Source organism: Gambusia affinis, linkage group LG11 (assembly GCF_019740435.1).
Source record: "Gambusia affinis linkage group LG11, SWU_Gaff_1.0, whole genome shotgun sequence".
In the NCBI taxonomy this organism is placed as follows: domain Eukaryota; kingdom Metazoa; phylum Chordata; class Actinopteri; order Cyprinodontiformes; family Poeciliidae; genus Gambusia; species Gambusia affinis.
The window spans coordinates 18,381,698-18,396,301 of NC_057878.1; the positions used below are offsets into that span (position 1 = coordinate 18,381,698).

General features: G+C 38.2%; 2 protein-coding genes across 2 annotated transcripts in view; both read right to left on the reverse strand.

Annotated features, from left to right (window-relative positions):
* xrcc5 (X-ray repair complementing defective repair in Chinese hamster cells 5) overlaps positions 1-8,507 on the reverse strand; it is an 11,544-nt gene extending 3,037 nt beyond the window's left edge. Inside the window, exons 1-15 of the mRNA XM_044130747.1 lie at positions 7,727-8,507; positions 7,199-7,312; positions 6,937-7,120; positions 6,261-6,309; positions 6,011-6,133; positions 5,721-5,900; positions 5,422-5,536; positions 5,086-5,224; positions 4,836-4,948; positions 4,689-4,751; positions 4,457-4,594; positions 3,857-3,953; positions 2,842-2,957; positions 810-1,006; positions 582-672 (exon numbers count right to left, since the gene is read on the reverse strand). Coding sequence (XP_043986682.1) covers positions 582-672; positions 810-1,006; positions 2,842-2,957; positions 3,857-3,953; positions 4,457-4,594; positions 4,689-4,751; positions 4,836-4,948; positions 5,086-5,224; positions 5,422-5,536; positions 5,721-5,900; positions 6,011-6,133; positions 6,261-6,309; positions 6,937-7,120; positions 7,199-7,312; positions 7,727-7,741 — 1,734 coding nt within the window. The 5' untranslated portion in view covers positions 7,742-8,507. The remainder of the gene's footprint in view (positions 1-581; positions 673-809; positions 1,007-2,841; positions 2,958-3,856; positions 3,954-4,456; positions 4,595-4,688; positions 4,752-4,835; positions 4,949-5,085; positions 5,225-5,421; positions 5,537-5,720; positions 5,901-6,010; positions 6,134-6,260; positions 6,310-6,936; positions 7,121-7,198; positions 7,313-7,726) is intronic.
* Positions 8,508-8,739: 232 nt separating this feature from the next.
* tmem169b (transmembrane protein 169b) lies at positions 8,740-14,094 on the reverse strand. The gene is made up of 3 exons (XM_044130748.1): positions 13,968-14,094; positions 13,047-13,432; positions 8,740-12,362 (listed from the first exon to the last, which is right to left on the reverse strand). Exons 2-3 carry the CDS (start codon positions 13,318-13,320, stop codon positions 11,728-11,730), a joined length of 909 nt encoding a protein of 302 aa, XP_043986683.1. The 5' UTR covers positions 13,321-13,432; positions 13,968-14,094; the 3' UTR covers positions 8,740-11,727.
* Positions 14,095-14,604: the final 510 nt, after the last annotated feature.

Genomic DNA, 14,604 nt, shown 5'->3' on the forward strand with positions numbered 1-14,604 from the left:
CAGGACACAAGGAAGGGAATTAGGACACAAAGGAGGAAAGATGGAAGGGCACAAGGAAAGAAGGAAAGAAGTAGGGTACAATGATAGAAGCTCACCAAGACAGATGGAGGGACAGAGAGATAGGGACCATAAAAGGTTGAAGGACACAAAGAGGGAATTAAAAGATATGGTGCAATAAGTGCAAGGACACTACTAATGAAGGAAGGAAGTAGGACAGAAATACTAAGAAGGAAAGAGTTACAGTAACAGAAGAAAGGAAGGAGGAAAGAAAAAAGAAGGGAGGAAGGAAGAACAAAAGGACAGAAGAATGCCAAGTAGGAAAGAAGGAAGGACACAAGTAAATAACCAAAGAAGAAAATACAGAAGGAAGGGTAGAAAGAAAGAGGATACATAGAAGGACAGATAGAAGGAAGGAAGAATACAACATTTAGACAATGGGACAGGAATGGAGTCTAGAAATAGAAATATTTTTCCACCCTTATTTTTTGATATTTATCCAGACATGAAAGCTACTCTAAGCTTTTCTATATATAAGCCGCATGTGGCCTGTGAGGACTCTGCCAGTTCCCTCTGATACGTACAGAAGTAACAGATCCTTCAGCGATGTTTGCCAGGCTATACTCGTCCTCTTCTTCGTCTTCTTTTGCTTTCTTGGCATCTGGTTCCTCAGAGCTATGAATCACAAAGGAGAATATTTACAATCCATCACCGCTTCTTGCGACGTGAAAAATACCATGCATGTTACTCTGCAAAGGTTTTACAACCGATCTGCACACAGCACTGCAACAGGACTCCCAATCCAAACTCACTCTTTGCCAAAAATCTGAGCGCTTGTCTTCAGCTTCTTTTTCTTCTCTACTTCGGTGAGTGGAAACAACTTCTTTATCTCCTCCAGTGGAGCTTGGCAGCGTTCCTGGATGACCTCAGGGCGATCGAGAGCAGCCTCCAGCCACGGCTCCGTGGGGGGAAGAGGAGAGTCGGGGTGTACAGCCCTGTGGTGCAGACACTGAAATAATAAAGTGATTTTGAGAAGCTGGAACCAGCACTCAGTGAGGCAGAACCAAACCAGGATAAACAGTGTCAGATACTAGCTGGGTAATGTTTTTCTTCCAATAGGGAAATCATCCTGACAAACACAAACAATGAACTTTGCCTAAATTCTTAAGTTTATTCCTATTAATATTGATAAGTATGTCTGTCGTACAGCTAATGGAAGTTTTAGAGATTAGAATATTAAATAACAATAGAAAGTTTCGGTGCTTCTAACAATGTGGGAAATGAAACCAGCATCTCTATAAAGATCATCCACAGAGGGAAGGATGAGCTGCTCTAAGGTTTCCTAATGGATGGTTGTCCTGCCTTTAGACTTATTGAAACAAAACCAGAAGATAACAGTGAACTCTGACCTCTTCATTCTTCACTCTTTTGTCTACAACATCATTTCTTTTAATTATTCTTCGGCAATATTCTAATTTTCTATGAAACCACATTTCATTAGCTGTAGGCCATATTCAGCATAATTAACAGAAAGAAATGCTTGCAATATAGCTCAGCATTAAAGTATTAGATTTGATTTTCACTTTCTACACTGAATTACTGAAACACTCTCAGTTTTTATGTGTATTATAATATTCCGACTCAGCCGGAGAGCAAGAAAAAAGTCTCGAGTTACCCATGAAGAAAATGTGTTGGGAAAACTCCCAGAGGTTGAAGCTTCATCATGAAACTGACACATCAAAGAACGACAAGCAACACTTCACAAGTGATAAAGATTTAGAGAGACATGTCGGCAGAAGAAGATGAAATCTTAAAGCTCTTTCCTGAGCTCAATCAAACTTTTCTCTATGTATTATTTTTCATTTGTTGACTATTTTAAAGTTTTTAAAGACATTTCTGGAGCTTCAGTCAAAAGTCTTAATTGTTAACTTGCTTCAATATTAGTCACCATTTTCTCTGTAGGTTTGCCAGTAAAATAACTGAACTTCAGAGTTTAGGAGTGATTTATAGATAAATCTTAGATAACCTATTTTAGAATTTCTCTCAAAATAAAACCTCTTGGACTTGTAAAATAAGTAATAGACTATCCTAAACTAAATGCAGATCATTTAAAGCTTTGGTACCTTCCTCAATTGTTTGAACAAGTTCTTAGAAATAGTAGTTTTAGGGCTTTGCTCGGCATTTCAGGCAGAATTTAGGTACCACAGGTCCATAAATTAAAAGTTGCCTAGATACAACACATCTGGAACAAACTTCCAGAAAACTGTAAAACAGCTGAAACACTGACTTCCTTTAAATCTCAACTAAAAACCCACTTGTTTAGAGTTGTATTTGAAACGTAATCAATTGCAAATTTATTGACAGAATCTGACTTGATGTTGTGTTTTTATTGTTGATTCTGTGTTGCATTGTGTTTTTGTGTTTGATTTGATGTAAAGCACTTTGAAATGCCTTGGTGCTGAAATGTGCTATAACAAATAAAGTTTTATTGATTGATTGAACAATGGTAGTTAAATTGTATTTTTTTATTTCTGAAAGTGTGTGGATTCAGTCAATTAATGAAAAACCCAAATATTGGTAGGGAAATGTTAAATCGATGTGATGCAATAAATCAAAGATAAAGCACGGAAATCTAATATAGATTTAAATAGTATAAAATTTCTTTGGCATTATTTGACATTTGTCCTTTAGAAAATGGTAGACAGGAAAAAAAAAAAAACATCATATTAAATCTTTTTCTTTCCCCACATATACAGACCCGGATATTTAGAGAAACAAATTCCATATTTTCTTCATGACAGTGTAGGAGCTCTGTGTTTTAAACGGAGTATTTCCAAACTGCACCTGGAAGTGTCTCTGGAAAGCCGGGTTGGGAAGATGGTGAGGTTTGAGCAAATCTGTGTCTTCTGTTACAAGCATCATCGAATCGATAAGAGAGTCCATGGCCGACAGCTGCGTCTCTACAGGAAGCAAGGAACAAAAGGAAATCACAGAGTTTAGGTTTTTATATGCAACTTAACACATTCACATTTAAAGAACAAAAAATAAATAAACACTTTCTAACAAAACAGTTCATCTTAAATATAAATACAGAATAATTCTTTTGTGAGAATACATTTTTGTGATTTAAAAAAAAAAACTTCACCTAATTCACTGTAATTTATGCTGCACCAATAAGACTGAGTGTATAAATAAATCAACAGGCTCAGCAACAAAGTTTTGATTTAAGAGTTTGTAGAATTGTAGAACTAGGTTATTTCATTTCTTTTTCTTTTTAAATTCCCCCTAACAGGTTTGCTTGTGTTCTGAGGTAAATTATTCAGTATGCATGTCACACAAAGGACAGAAAAGGTTTGGGAATAATGTATTATAGTGTCTTCATCTAACAATACAAAATCTGGAATTGAGCAGCGACACTTGAGCCACCATAAATTAAAAATCTTTCTGTGTTTTAATGCCTCAACGAATTACTGTATAAGTGAAGCACAAGGAGACAGGCTGCAGTCTGTACTAACTGTTGAGCTGCACTACCACAAGCGTCAGACCAGTAATTCTGAATAATCTGTTTCAAAAAAAATCTCCTCAGTGTCAAGAGCTCCTCCAAGCTCACACAAAATTAAATAAAAATTTAATTAAAGTTATCTGCTGACAGGGAGCTCCGGCTTGTTCAACTGAGGAGTTACATTAAATATGCCTTAAGTCAATTATTTTAGCTGCAGCAGTTCAAATACACCCGATAGCAACTGTGCCATCTGTTGACAAGGAAATGCGAGTGTGAAGCAGTTTTTATTTTCTGCTCTTGAAAATCTGAAGAAAAGATTTAAATGTGCAAAAGTATATCTTTCTGTGTGTGCCACACCTGATGGAGCAATCTTCTTGTTGTTCTCAAGAGACGGAAATGTGAACTGTCTTCCATAGAGATCTTCCATGAAGGGCAGCTGAACATATAACAGGCACTGCAGAGGGAGATGCATAAAAATGAATGCAAGTATTTATATGCAATGTAGAAAAAGACACAATCATTTCTCCCCTTCACTGTGACTTCATACGATTCCAGATACTTGCTTAGTCAAGAAGATAACAGCATTTCCTTGTAAGCAAGCTAATTAGAGGCTCACCTGCTGATGTATTTTAAGTCAAAACCACAAAAGAAATCAAAATTTCAATTTTGTACAATGACGTGAAAGGCCATCGGGAATGAAGAAGCCACTACCTCAAAAAATCACATAAAAAAAAGCAGGACACAGGTTGGGAATGCACTCAGGGACCTTATTGTTGAGCAAAAATAGGTCTTCCAAATTATTTACTAATATTTATAAATACAGAAAAGTTTTGACTGATTAAATGTCAGAGCATGAGAGAAAAAGATGGTGTGTCTGCAAAGACATTCTTTTAAAAGTACACGAGGAGAATTGCTGAAGAAAAACCTCAGAAAAAGCATTTCTGTCAATGACCTGACCTCATATTCAGGCTTGATACACGGGAATGCAGCGCCCACTTGAGGATTGCTGCGCCGGTCGTAGGCGTAACGCACAATGGCAACCATGTTGAGCTCATCCAGACCACGGATCAGAGCCGACATGGCCACGCCTGCATGCTGCTCAGAGAGAAAAGAAATAAAACAAAAAATAAATACCAGATCAACTTCAACTTGTGGTCATTAACTTGACACCAGCGCTGTCCATCCCTACCTCATCATCCCGTGCAGGAAATATCTTGACAACCTGTGTCCCCATGAACTGATGGCGAAGAACCTACAGATGGAGATTAGTTTAGTAACAGTATGCTTCAGCTGTTAAGTTGAGTCATGGCCTTGATTAAAAATAAGAGAAAAATACCAAGTTCTTTTTAGTGAAGCCCAGGACAGCAAAGCACTTCCCATCATGCTTGTATTTCATCTGATCCTGATCCACTTTGGAGAAAGGTACAATATCACTTCCGTAACGAAAACCTGGCAACAAAAAAAGAGGCAGGCTTGAACTTCAGCAGAAAATTTGTCAGATTTTAGGACAAAAAAAGAATCTCTACTGGCTGTTTTTTTCCTTTTATGCTTTGATTCCACTCTTCAAGGCTTTAGATTGTCCTCACCCTGAATAATGTCTTCCTTCTGCACCTCTGTCTCATTGTCGTCATCCAGACAGAAAACAGTCTCTCTCTTCACATCATCTCTCTGGTTGCTTTGAGCATCGACTGTGATCCACATTTTCTTCAGTTTCTCCTCAGTCACCTGGAGAACAAATGCAACATTTAGCAGTGAGGTTTATGTGACTATTATTAAAGTGGAATAACACTTAAGAATAGCTAAAGAATATATGAAATGTAGAAGCACTGCTTTAAATAGTCCAGCTGAAACAAACAAATGTTTGTTGTGTCCCATCCCTAACTTTTAAAAACTGCAGGCAAATCACGTTTTAGTGAACTTACTGCTTTGTAGCCAACAATACGGATGGACAGAGAGCTACCGATGGTGAGCTGACAGGGCCAGGTCATGGGTCTCCTCTCAACGCGTTTAAACATACGCAGCTGCTCCACAGCATTCCTGCAACAGGATGGAGGCAAATGAAAATAAAAACATGCGACCAAATCTAATGCAAGGATCGTTTACTCCTAAATGCAGTCAGATGGTGAGACTCAGAGCTGAAAGTATTAACAGAGAACAAAAACCAATGAGACATGAGAAAGAACATTTGAATTGGAGAAAAAAAACTTTGAAACTCTTCAACCTGAATGTGTAAATTTCCTCTAGGCCCTCCTCCTCGTCCAGACTCAGCATGATGTTTTTAACCATTTCCAGGCCACTTTGCTGTTCCCTGGAGAGACCTTTGCCCCTACCAGGGTCACCGGAACCTGTTCTGTCCCCATCTCCTTCACCCTCTTCTTCATCCTCCACTGGGAAAGGCAAACTGGAAATGAACAAGTTGGTAAAGGAAAAACAATATAAGGCCTTGTATATATATGGCCTTATGAAGGACATGAAAAAGGACATGCTTTACAAAAGAAAACTGTGTATTACAAGAACTGCAGGGTGATTCCAGCTTGTTTCAAGTTCTCAATTATAACATCCAGCTTGTCTGAACTGGCCTCCGTGCTCAGGTCAGTCAGGAGAACAATGTTTAAGCGATCACACTTTTTCCCCCTTAAAAAGAAAAAAGTCACAATCAATTAGTCTCTTCGACATAACAAAGAATAAAATCCACCAAAAAATGTTGGTTTTTGATTCTTCTTTTATTTTTTTAAATAGTGAGATACAGGTTGCTTCTTACTGGGTTTCTGTCTTGAGAAGATCCATGGAAACTACGAGCGCATCCAGCCCTGTTAAACGTTAGTTAAGGAACTTTTGAAAGAAAAAGCAAAGAAGCTGCTCATCTACCGTACATAAAATTTTGCATTGATGCAGTTATTCATGCATGTAATGCAGGTTGACATTTAGTATAACATTTTTTAATTGATCAATGAAAAACTATTTCATACCTTGCAGTTTTTTTCTGCTTTTGTCATTAAAAGTTATGGATTTTATTTAATGGCAGAAAAAAGTTATCCAAACTAACCCGGAAATGGTAATTAGTCCCTAATTACCATTTCATACTGGCTGCTGCCATATTTCAATTGGCAGCAGCCTCTCCTATCGAGTGTTTGATAACTGGCAATAAGTATGTTATGTCTCTCAGTCTCTCTAAAGTATCCTTAGGTGTGAGTGTGTGTCCATGCAGGATCGATTGTCCTGTGCGATCACTGGAGATAAGCCCCCTCACACCCCCCCATGACCTGGGCAAGCAGGTATAGACAATGAAGGATCTGAAACATTTAATGGGGGAAACAGGGACATTAATAGGGAGCTACTAGGTTTTCACAGCACTGTAACCTTCTCAGAAACTCCACTTTAGGATTTCATTAACAATAAGTCGTACAAAATTAGTAAATAAGTCCAACAAAGGATACAGTCGGCCTGCTGATTCTCAGGGTGGATCTGATGTTCAATCTCCTCCAGCAGCTCGAAGTCCGGCATCATAAGATGACGATGCACTTTGATGTTCTGGTATTGCCCATCCCGGTCCAAAGAGTTTTTGGTAGAGTCCGTGCCAAACAGAACCAAAGCCAGTTCATCCTTGGTCTCTTTAAAAACCTAACAGAAAATCACTGGATAAAGATAAGAGGCTTATTTTTGAGGATGATACCTTGTTCGATGACTGTGCTGCTGTACCTGGCGCTGGACAAACTTCTGGATGACTTTTTTCGCCTGTGCAAATGGAGGCTCTTCACCCGGGGCTGAGTTGGACATGGAGAAGCCCACATCCATGCAGAGAACCAGGGCTGACTGCAGAGCAAACACCTCAATGGTCATAAACCTCGTTTTTTTATTATAACTGATCAAATACATGTTCATTCTGTCATTATAAAGCTGCCAAACACTGCTGAAACTTATCCCCAGGTGTACTTACACCATGGCGGAACCAGCACTGTTTCGTCTTAATCAGATATTCAAGCATAAACCTAGTGTGGAAGTTTCTTTCGACATGTTAAAACCACATATTGTCATAAAATCCAGACATCGCCATGATGAAAATGAGTACCAAATTGAACCTAGAGGCGTGAGCAAAGATTTCCAGACATGCCTCAACATGAACACACAAACCTGAACGAACATATTTTCTAAACATGAGCCTCCACTTATCATTCACGCAACATTGGTCTAAAGAAATTAACACACATTAAATAGAAAACAACTTACCTTTGCTCCGGCCATCCTCTTTGTTTTCCCTCTTTTAGTCACTGGGTGTCACTGTTTTATTATTCCGGAAGGCAACAACTAGCAGTTCAGAGAGTTCCTGTCTACCCTCGTCTTTTAAATCTTCGTATTAAAATTTGGGTTTTGGGCCCAAAATATTATGTATATGTTTGAAGGAACGTTTATATATCAGTAAAGATTAACAATATATAACGCTTTTTTTTTAAACGTACAGTATTATTGGTTTTTTTTTACTAGAAATTAAAGGTTAAACGCTCTCTTGTGTTTCATCTGGCTCTCTACATCCTGATTCTCAAGGCACAATGTGCTGCATGTGTGCCCGCTTTGATAATCTTGATTCAGATAATAACAATTCAACAAAAGTCTGATAATCAGCCATTAATTAAAATCAGGCGGACTGAATCAAGGGAACAGCTACAACTTGCTGGGCAGTGTGCCTTGTGCTGCTGCAAAAAATCTCAACTTGCCAGGAGACTTGATCTCAGACAGGCATTTTATCAATCCTGGTAAATAAACACATGTCAGTGAAACAGATTAACAGACAAAAGTATAGTAATTTGGTTAATCGTTTCAGCTATATGTGGAAGGAAGTGAAATACGGCAGTTTTTCTTTGTGAATATATGAATCCATCCATGCATTAATCCTTGAAGGCTGGCACCTTTCTGCAGCAGTCAATAGGCTAGGCAGGTTGCCAGCTGATAAAAGGGTTACAGAAATATGCAGGACAAAGAACCATGTGCACACACACATGCACACCCACTTCCTCCTAAGGGCAATTTAAAGTGACCAATTAACCTAACATGGTAGCCAAATATCAGCAGTGAAAATGGAAGCTGTGGCCTGGATTTGAACCCAGGATCTACTTGCTGAGAGGCAGCAGAGATAACAATGTGTACATGCATTTACAGAAAATAAGAGCTGGACATTATTTGCTGTTTTACAGAAGGAGGACAGGAATAGGTTAAGAAAACAACTGGACTGTAGTGATGCTGTCCTTTGTTTTACTTTTATTTTTTGTTTTCCATTATGTGGATTTACAAAAAGTGATGTGGAAAACAAATTCAGCCCCAAACTACATCTATTTTTTTTATTATTGTAAACAAAAACAGCATACCCAGAAAAGGGAGGCCATACATGGTTACATATTCTCAAACACACCCCAACAGATGACTCACCAAGCATTTAAATAATCTGATTCATCTAAACCCAATATCTATTCACCTAGTTTATGTCAAAGTGCTGGAGTGTAAAACACATACAGTAGCTTAAACAACTTGTCAAAGGATAACAGCAATAAAACAGGAAATGAGGAGACAACATATAAAATATGAATACATGGAAATCTGACAAGATTCCTCAACTAGAAAACTACAAATGAAACAAAACAATAAGATTCTGATCACACACAGTTCACTTCATGGTGCTTAGACTGAGCAAAAACATAACAATAAAATAAAGTTAAACGTAGTGGCTGGCCAAATCTGTTTATTTTTTCTTGATTGCCTTTCACCAGTGATTGACAGGTCAAATACAGATTTTTTTTATTCCTCTTCAGTCAATGCATCGTAACTAAAATCTTCCTTATTTTTCAACAGTTACCACATCACCAAACCCCAAAATGCATAAATGAGTGTAGACAAAAGCAGATAAATGTATATTTAAATAAAAATAATCATGTAACCTTTTTTATTTTCAGTTATATTCAAGAACAAAACCTTCTTGGATATTCACTTTGAATGGATCATACTGCACTGTGTTTAAAGTAATTGTAGGAACTCCAGACATCCTCCTGATCTGGATTGAATGCAAGTGGAATAAAAAAAATATCAAAATATAACACTATATTCCCATGGACCATCAGTGATCACTCAATACTCATTATTACACTAGTAAGCCAAAATTTTGTCTTATTTCAAAACTACACAGGTAAACATTGAGGTGTCTCTATGCATGGGAAGGCTGACTGAGCATTAATTTGCAACAAAACTGTCCAAACTAGTTAAATAATACAAAACTATGATACTAAAACGGACATGGAAAGTATAATTTTTACTAGGCCAGGTACACAAACTTAGATGACAACATACAGAAAAAAAAGTTAGAACCAATAGTGGAATACAGACTCTTCAAAACGCAAAAATAATCTTTCAGTCAATAATGTGTTAACATTGTCTTTTCCAAGTGGAACAGTTCATGCAGAGCCTCCTAAGTAAGAGGCTTCTTCTATAACATCCAAGTGATTACAGCGACTTAAACAACTGAGTGCTGCTTTGGAAGTTACACAAGTCATTGCACAGCAATCACAAATGTTTATTACAGATATTTACAGATCAAGTGAAACTTGGTTGTGATGTTGAGTTTTCTGTGTTGCTGGATCTCCAGCATGGCTTTCCGAGCCAAGGCCAAGATGAAGTGAAAAGTCTCTGAGATTGGTTTAGTAATCCCTGGTAGCCGTTTAATGACCAAAGTCGAGAACCATAAAAAACCCTGACAACCAGTTATGCTTGTAGTTTAATAAGAGTTTGCAAGAATAATTCAGCACCTAAAGACAGTTTGGGCAGTGCATACTGAGTTACGTTTTGCAGTGAAATGTAGCTGAAAGATTTTAAGCATTTTTTTCTAAACAAAATAATAATTATGAGGAAAATCTTTTTTTTTCAGTTTAATTAAATAAATATAAGATTCAAATGAAGTCATATATTTATAACCAAAAAGAGGAATTATGTCAAATTACAATTTCCAAAATCTGTGAATATATTTTCTGACGAATTAAAACTTCCACATGCTTGTCTTCAAACTAAGATGAAAAGTTAAAATGACATCAGCATTTTATTTAGGCCAACATAAATAGGGGGCCCTGTAAAAAGAAAATCTAATCTCCTGAAACCTTTTCACATTTGATCAAATAACTACAAACTTCAATGTATTACTACATGGTTTTCATTTTTGCACATAAAAACCTGAAAGTATGCATATGTTTCATTCATAGTACCCATGAATAAAACTGTATTCAGAATTGATAAATAGTTCAGTTCTGAATAATCTAATCTCATTATAAATGCAACAACTATTTAAAGGTCTGAGATGTTTGATAGACCATTCCTGGTACTCAAAGCACACATCACTGCATGTTTTAGATGTTTCCCTGCTTTTAACACCCCGGATTTGGGTGATTGCACTTCAGCAAACACTTGTAAGTCAGTTATAAATCAAAATAAAGCTTGTCGAAGCAGAGAAACACTTAAAAATGTTGAGCAATGTGCCTTCAGGGCCAGTGTTGGGGAAACCCAAATTAGAGAACATTAGTGAACAAGTAGAAAGAAGATCAACCGCTCAGGTTGGGGAATCTGTTGCCCAGGCAACTGTTACAAATCTGGCTTAAATTTGAAAGAATAACACGAAGAAAGCCAGAGTTGAAGCCATATGTAGTCCATCTCCATTGTGCTGTGGAGATACTTTTCTTCAGCAGGGACAGGGAAGCTGGTCAGAGACGATGAAAAGCTGAATGGAGCTAAATACAGAACAATCCTGGAAAGAAAACTTGCTAGAAGCTGCAAAACATTTCACAGTGTGGCAGAGGTTCCTTTTAGAGCAAGTTGATATTCATAAACATACAGTCAGAGCTGGAATGGTTCTGATCAGAGTATATTCATGTGAGAATGACGTCAAAGTCCAAACGGTATAACTAACAAAGAATCTATGACTAGATTTGAAAATAAATATTCACTGATAATGATCGTCTAATCGGACTAAGCTTGAGGGGTTTTTTTAAGAATTGACAAAAATTTAAGTCTCTAGACATGCAAAAGTGGTTAACATATACGATACTTGCAGCTTTAAGTGCAACAAAAGGTGGACGTTATGTTGGTTAATCACATAAAATTCAAATAAAATCCATTAAAGTTTGTGGTTGTAACCTGATAACATGTGAAAAAGGCCTTTGAATACAGTTGCACAGCTCAGCAAATCAGCAATGCCCCCTTCAAACTGATGACGTCTGGGCAAATTCACTGGGTGCCTTGCTCTGCAGAGTCCCAGAAACCGTGTCAGAGTCGAGCAGCTCCACAATGCTGTAGGGGGAGCAGTCCTCCAGCCCCAGCTTCCCACAGGCCCAGCCACAAAAGCCTTTCTCCAGGTCTCGCACTGCCAGCCACCACTCACTGAAAGCCCAGGACACCTGCACCACGGCAGAGTACAGAGCCAGACACAACGCCAGTGGCATGATGAGCACAGGGTAAAAGATGATGAGAAAGGGGCAAATGGTAATCTTGTGCCAGAACGTCCGCTCCTCGTTGTACACCAGGAAGACGTTGTACCAGGTGAGCGTGCCGTAGTAGAAGGAGGTGATGAAGGAAAGGAGGAAAACCACAGGAGCGCAGGAGATGCTCCACAGCACCACATGGGGTCCCTGGCACACTCCTAAGGTACACTTGCGTTTGTACCCTTCCCCAGCCTCACACTCTGCATTAAGACGCTCCTTTGACTTGGCCAGATCCCTGAGTTCCCTCTCTGTCAAAGTGACGTGAATGTCCACCACCTGGCCTTTCTTCTTTCCTCGAGTGATGGTGCCAGTAAGCGTCACGTAGCGGCTGTCTGGAGGAAGGTTCCAATCCCTTTCTGTTCAGAGATAAAATTAGGTTTGAGATGAACAGATTGATCTTTAAATTACCACAGAATACAAGTAAATGAAATAATGCAATCAAAAGCATATTTTAAAGAAGCAGGAACTTCATGAAAAAAAAAAAAAAAATTATTACATCAAAAAAAAAAATCTAACGTTTCAGGCATTTCCCATAAATAAAAACATAGAATTACTGTCAAATACACAAGTTATTTATTAATCAGTTATGTAATTATTTTAATCGCAGGATTCAAGTAATCCAGATTTGGAATTAAAGGTAGAATAGAACTGAGCATGTTTTAGGGCTTGGCTAATTTTTAGATGAGAAGGTTCCATACAATATACAGTACAAAAAAACCCAGCATATTTTTCAATTTATCTTGAACAGCTGTGTTTATACTGAGATTAAATGAGACGCGTTTAAAACAAAGTTAAAAAACGAAAAGGCTGGAAATGAAGGCCCACTACATATTTGAGACTTTTTTTTTGTTTGTTTGTTTTTTTGTTTTTTTAAATGGTGGATTATTTTGTTTGTGTCTGTCAGACAAAATTCCTATAAAATACATTGAGGATTTTGGTTTTGTCTAAATATTCTAAAACAAACTTTTACAAGGCACCGTACAGTCATTATAACTTGTGTACTACTCTTCAACTTTAACACTACTCAACAACCCTCTCACCTTCGCCTGTTGGTGTTCCCAGGAACTTTGCTCCCTCCTCTGTGCTCCTTTCTCCTCCCTCCTCTCCACTCTGCTCCTCTCCTGGTGCTCTCTCCATTTCGGAGCGGTACACGATGATGGACTCTGGACGGGGCTCTTTCTTCTTCCTCCTCTTCCTCCTCATAGATGGCCCCACTTCTCCATCATTCCCCTGGCTCACTGACACGTCTGATCTTAAGGAGACCATCTGAGGGCTGCTCTCCCCTTCAGTGTGAGATTCCTCTACCTGTGCCATCCTTTTCTTGAAACCAATTAACTCTGAATGATAGGCTACTTTTCTGATGTGTTACAAGTGGGCTGAAATATGTGTCCCATCTACTGCATTTATAAAAATTAAATGTAGATTACTGGAAGGTGATCCCAGCACAGAAACACACAACAGAGAGGAAGAGAGCGCAGTTAGAAGAAGCTTACTTGTTACTTAATCCTCAGTGTGCAGGCATTCTCTGCTGAATTTTACACAAAACAGCTAATCTTTTCTCTATGTCCTGCTATAGACTGTTTACATCGAGGAAATGGCATCTATTTCCATATGGATGGATAGGGAAAACGGCACCGGATGTAGCAAAAACAAAGCAGGAGCCTGGATTTGTTCAGGTTAGAAAGGATCTTTTGTTTTGCATGACTGTCATGATTATCTGAGCACATCATCATTATCTTAAAACCTCCTAACAGACATATGTATCAAAAACACACGAAAATAAACAGGGCGTTCAGTAAGAATGCATTCTTATAGGAGAGGATGAAATCGACAATGCAACCCTCATACAGCTGATTCCCCTCCCATTTAAATCCCACCCATGTCCGCTCTTTTGTCTGCAGTCAGCAGCCGGTGGAAATCTGCCGCTGTCTAAAAATGATTCCAATGAAATGCAGGCTTACCTTTAAAAGAACAGACGGCGACCAGCAAACTGGGACAGTGTGAGAATAAACTAGCGGATCTCTCTCTGACACATCGCAAGAAAACACAAACACACCCCAGTGCTGTGTTTCTGAGCATACAGATGCGCTACGCAAAAGGGCTTCTAGAATAGGACTAATCCCACCCCTACGCAAGAACCTCCAAAATCCGACCAATCCACAATACCCTGATCCCGCTCCAGCCACACCGTCACTTCTGCTTTGGGAGGAAAAAGCAGGAATTAGCTGCAGAATTTGGATACCAAAGACTATTTTTACTTTGGAAGCCCGGTAGCTCCAAATGAAAGACAGCATTGTCTTACACATCATACAAAATATATACAAATTTACGATAAAAAATGAGATTCGAAATTACGATTTAAGATAAAAGGTAAAATAACTTTCAGTGCAACAAAATGTACAACTACGAAATCAAGAAAAAAGCCACAATTTTGTTTTTATATGAATCATTTAGAGTTTTTCACAAATATCTTTGAGTTTCAAAGTCATAATTATACGAGACAGAAAAATAACAAGAAAAAGTCATTTGTTGAGTAGATCTTGCTTGGGTTTCAGTTGTAACAGAGTAAATAAATGTGCAAATGAGTTTGAAGTTTCA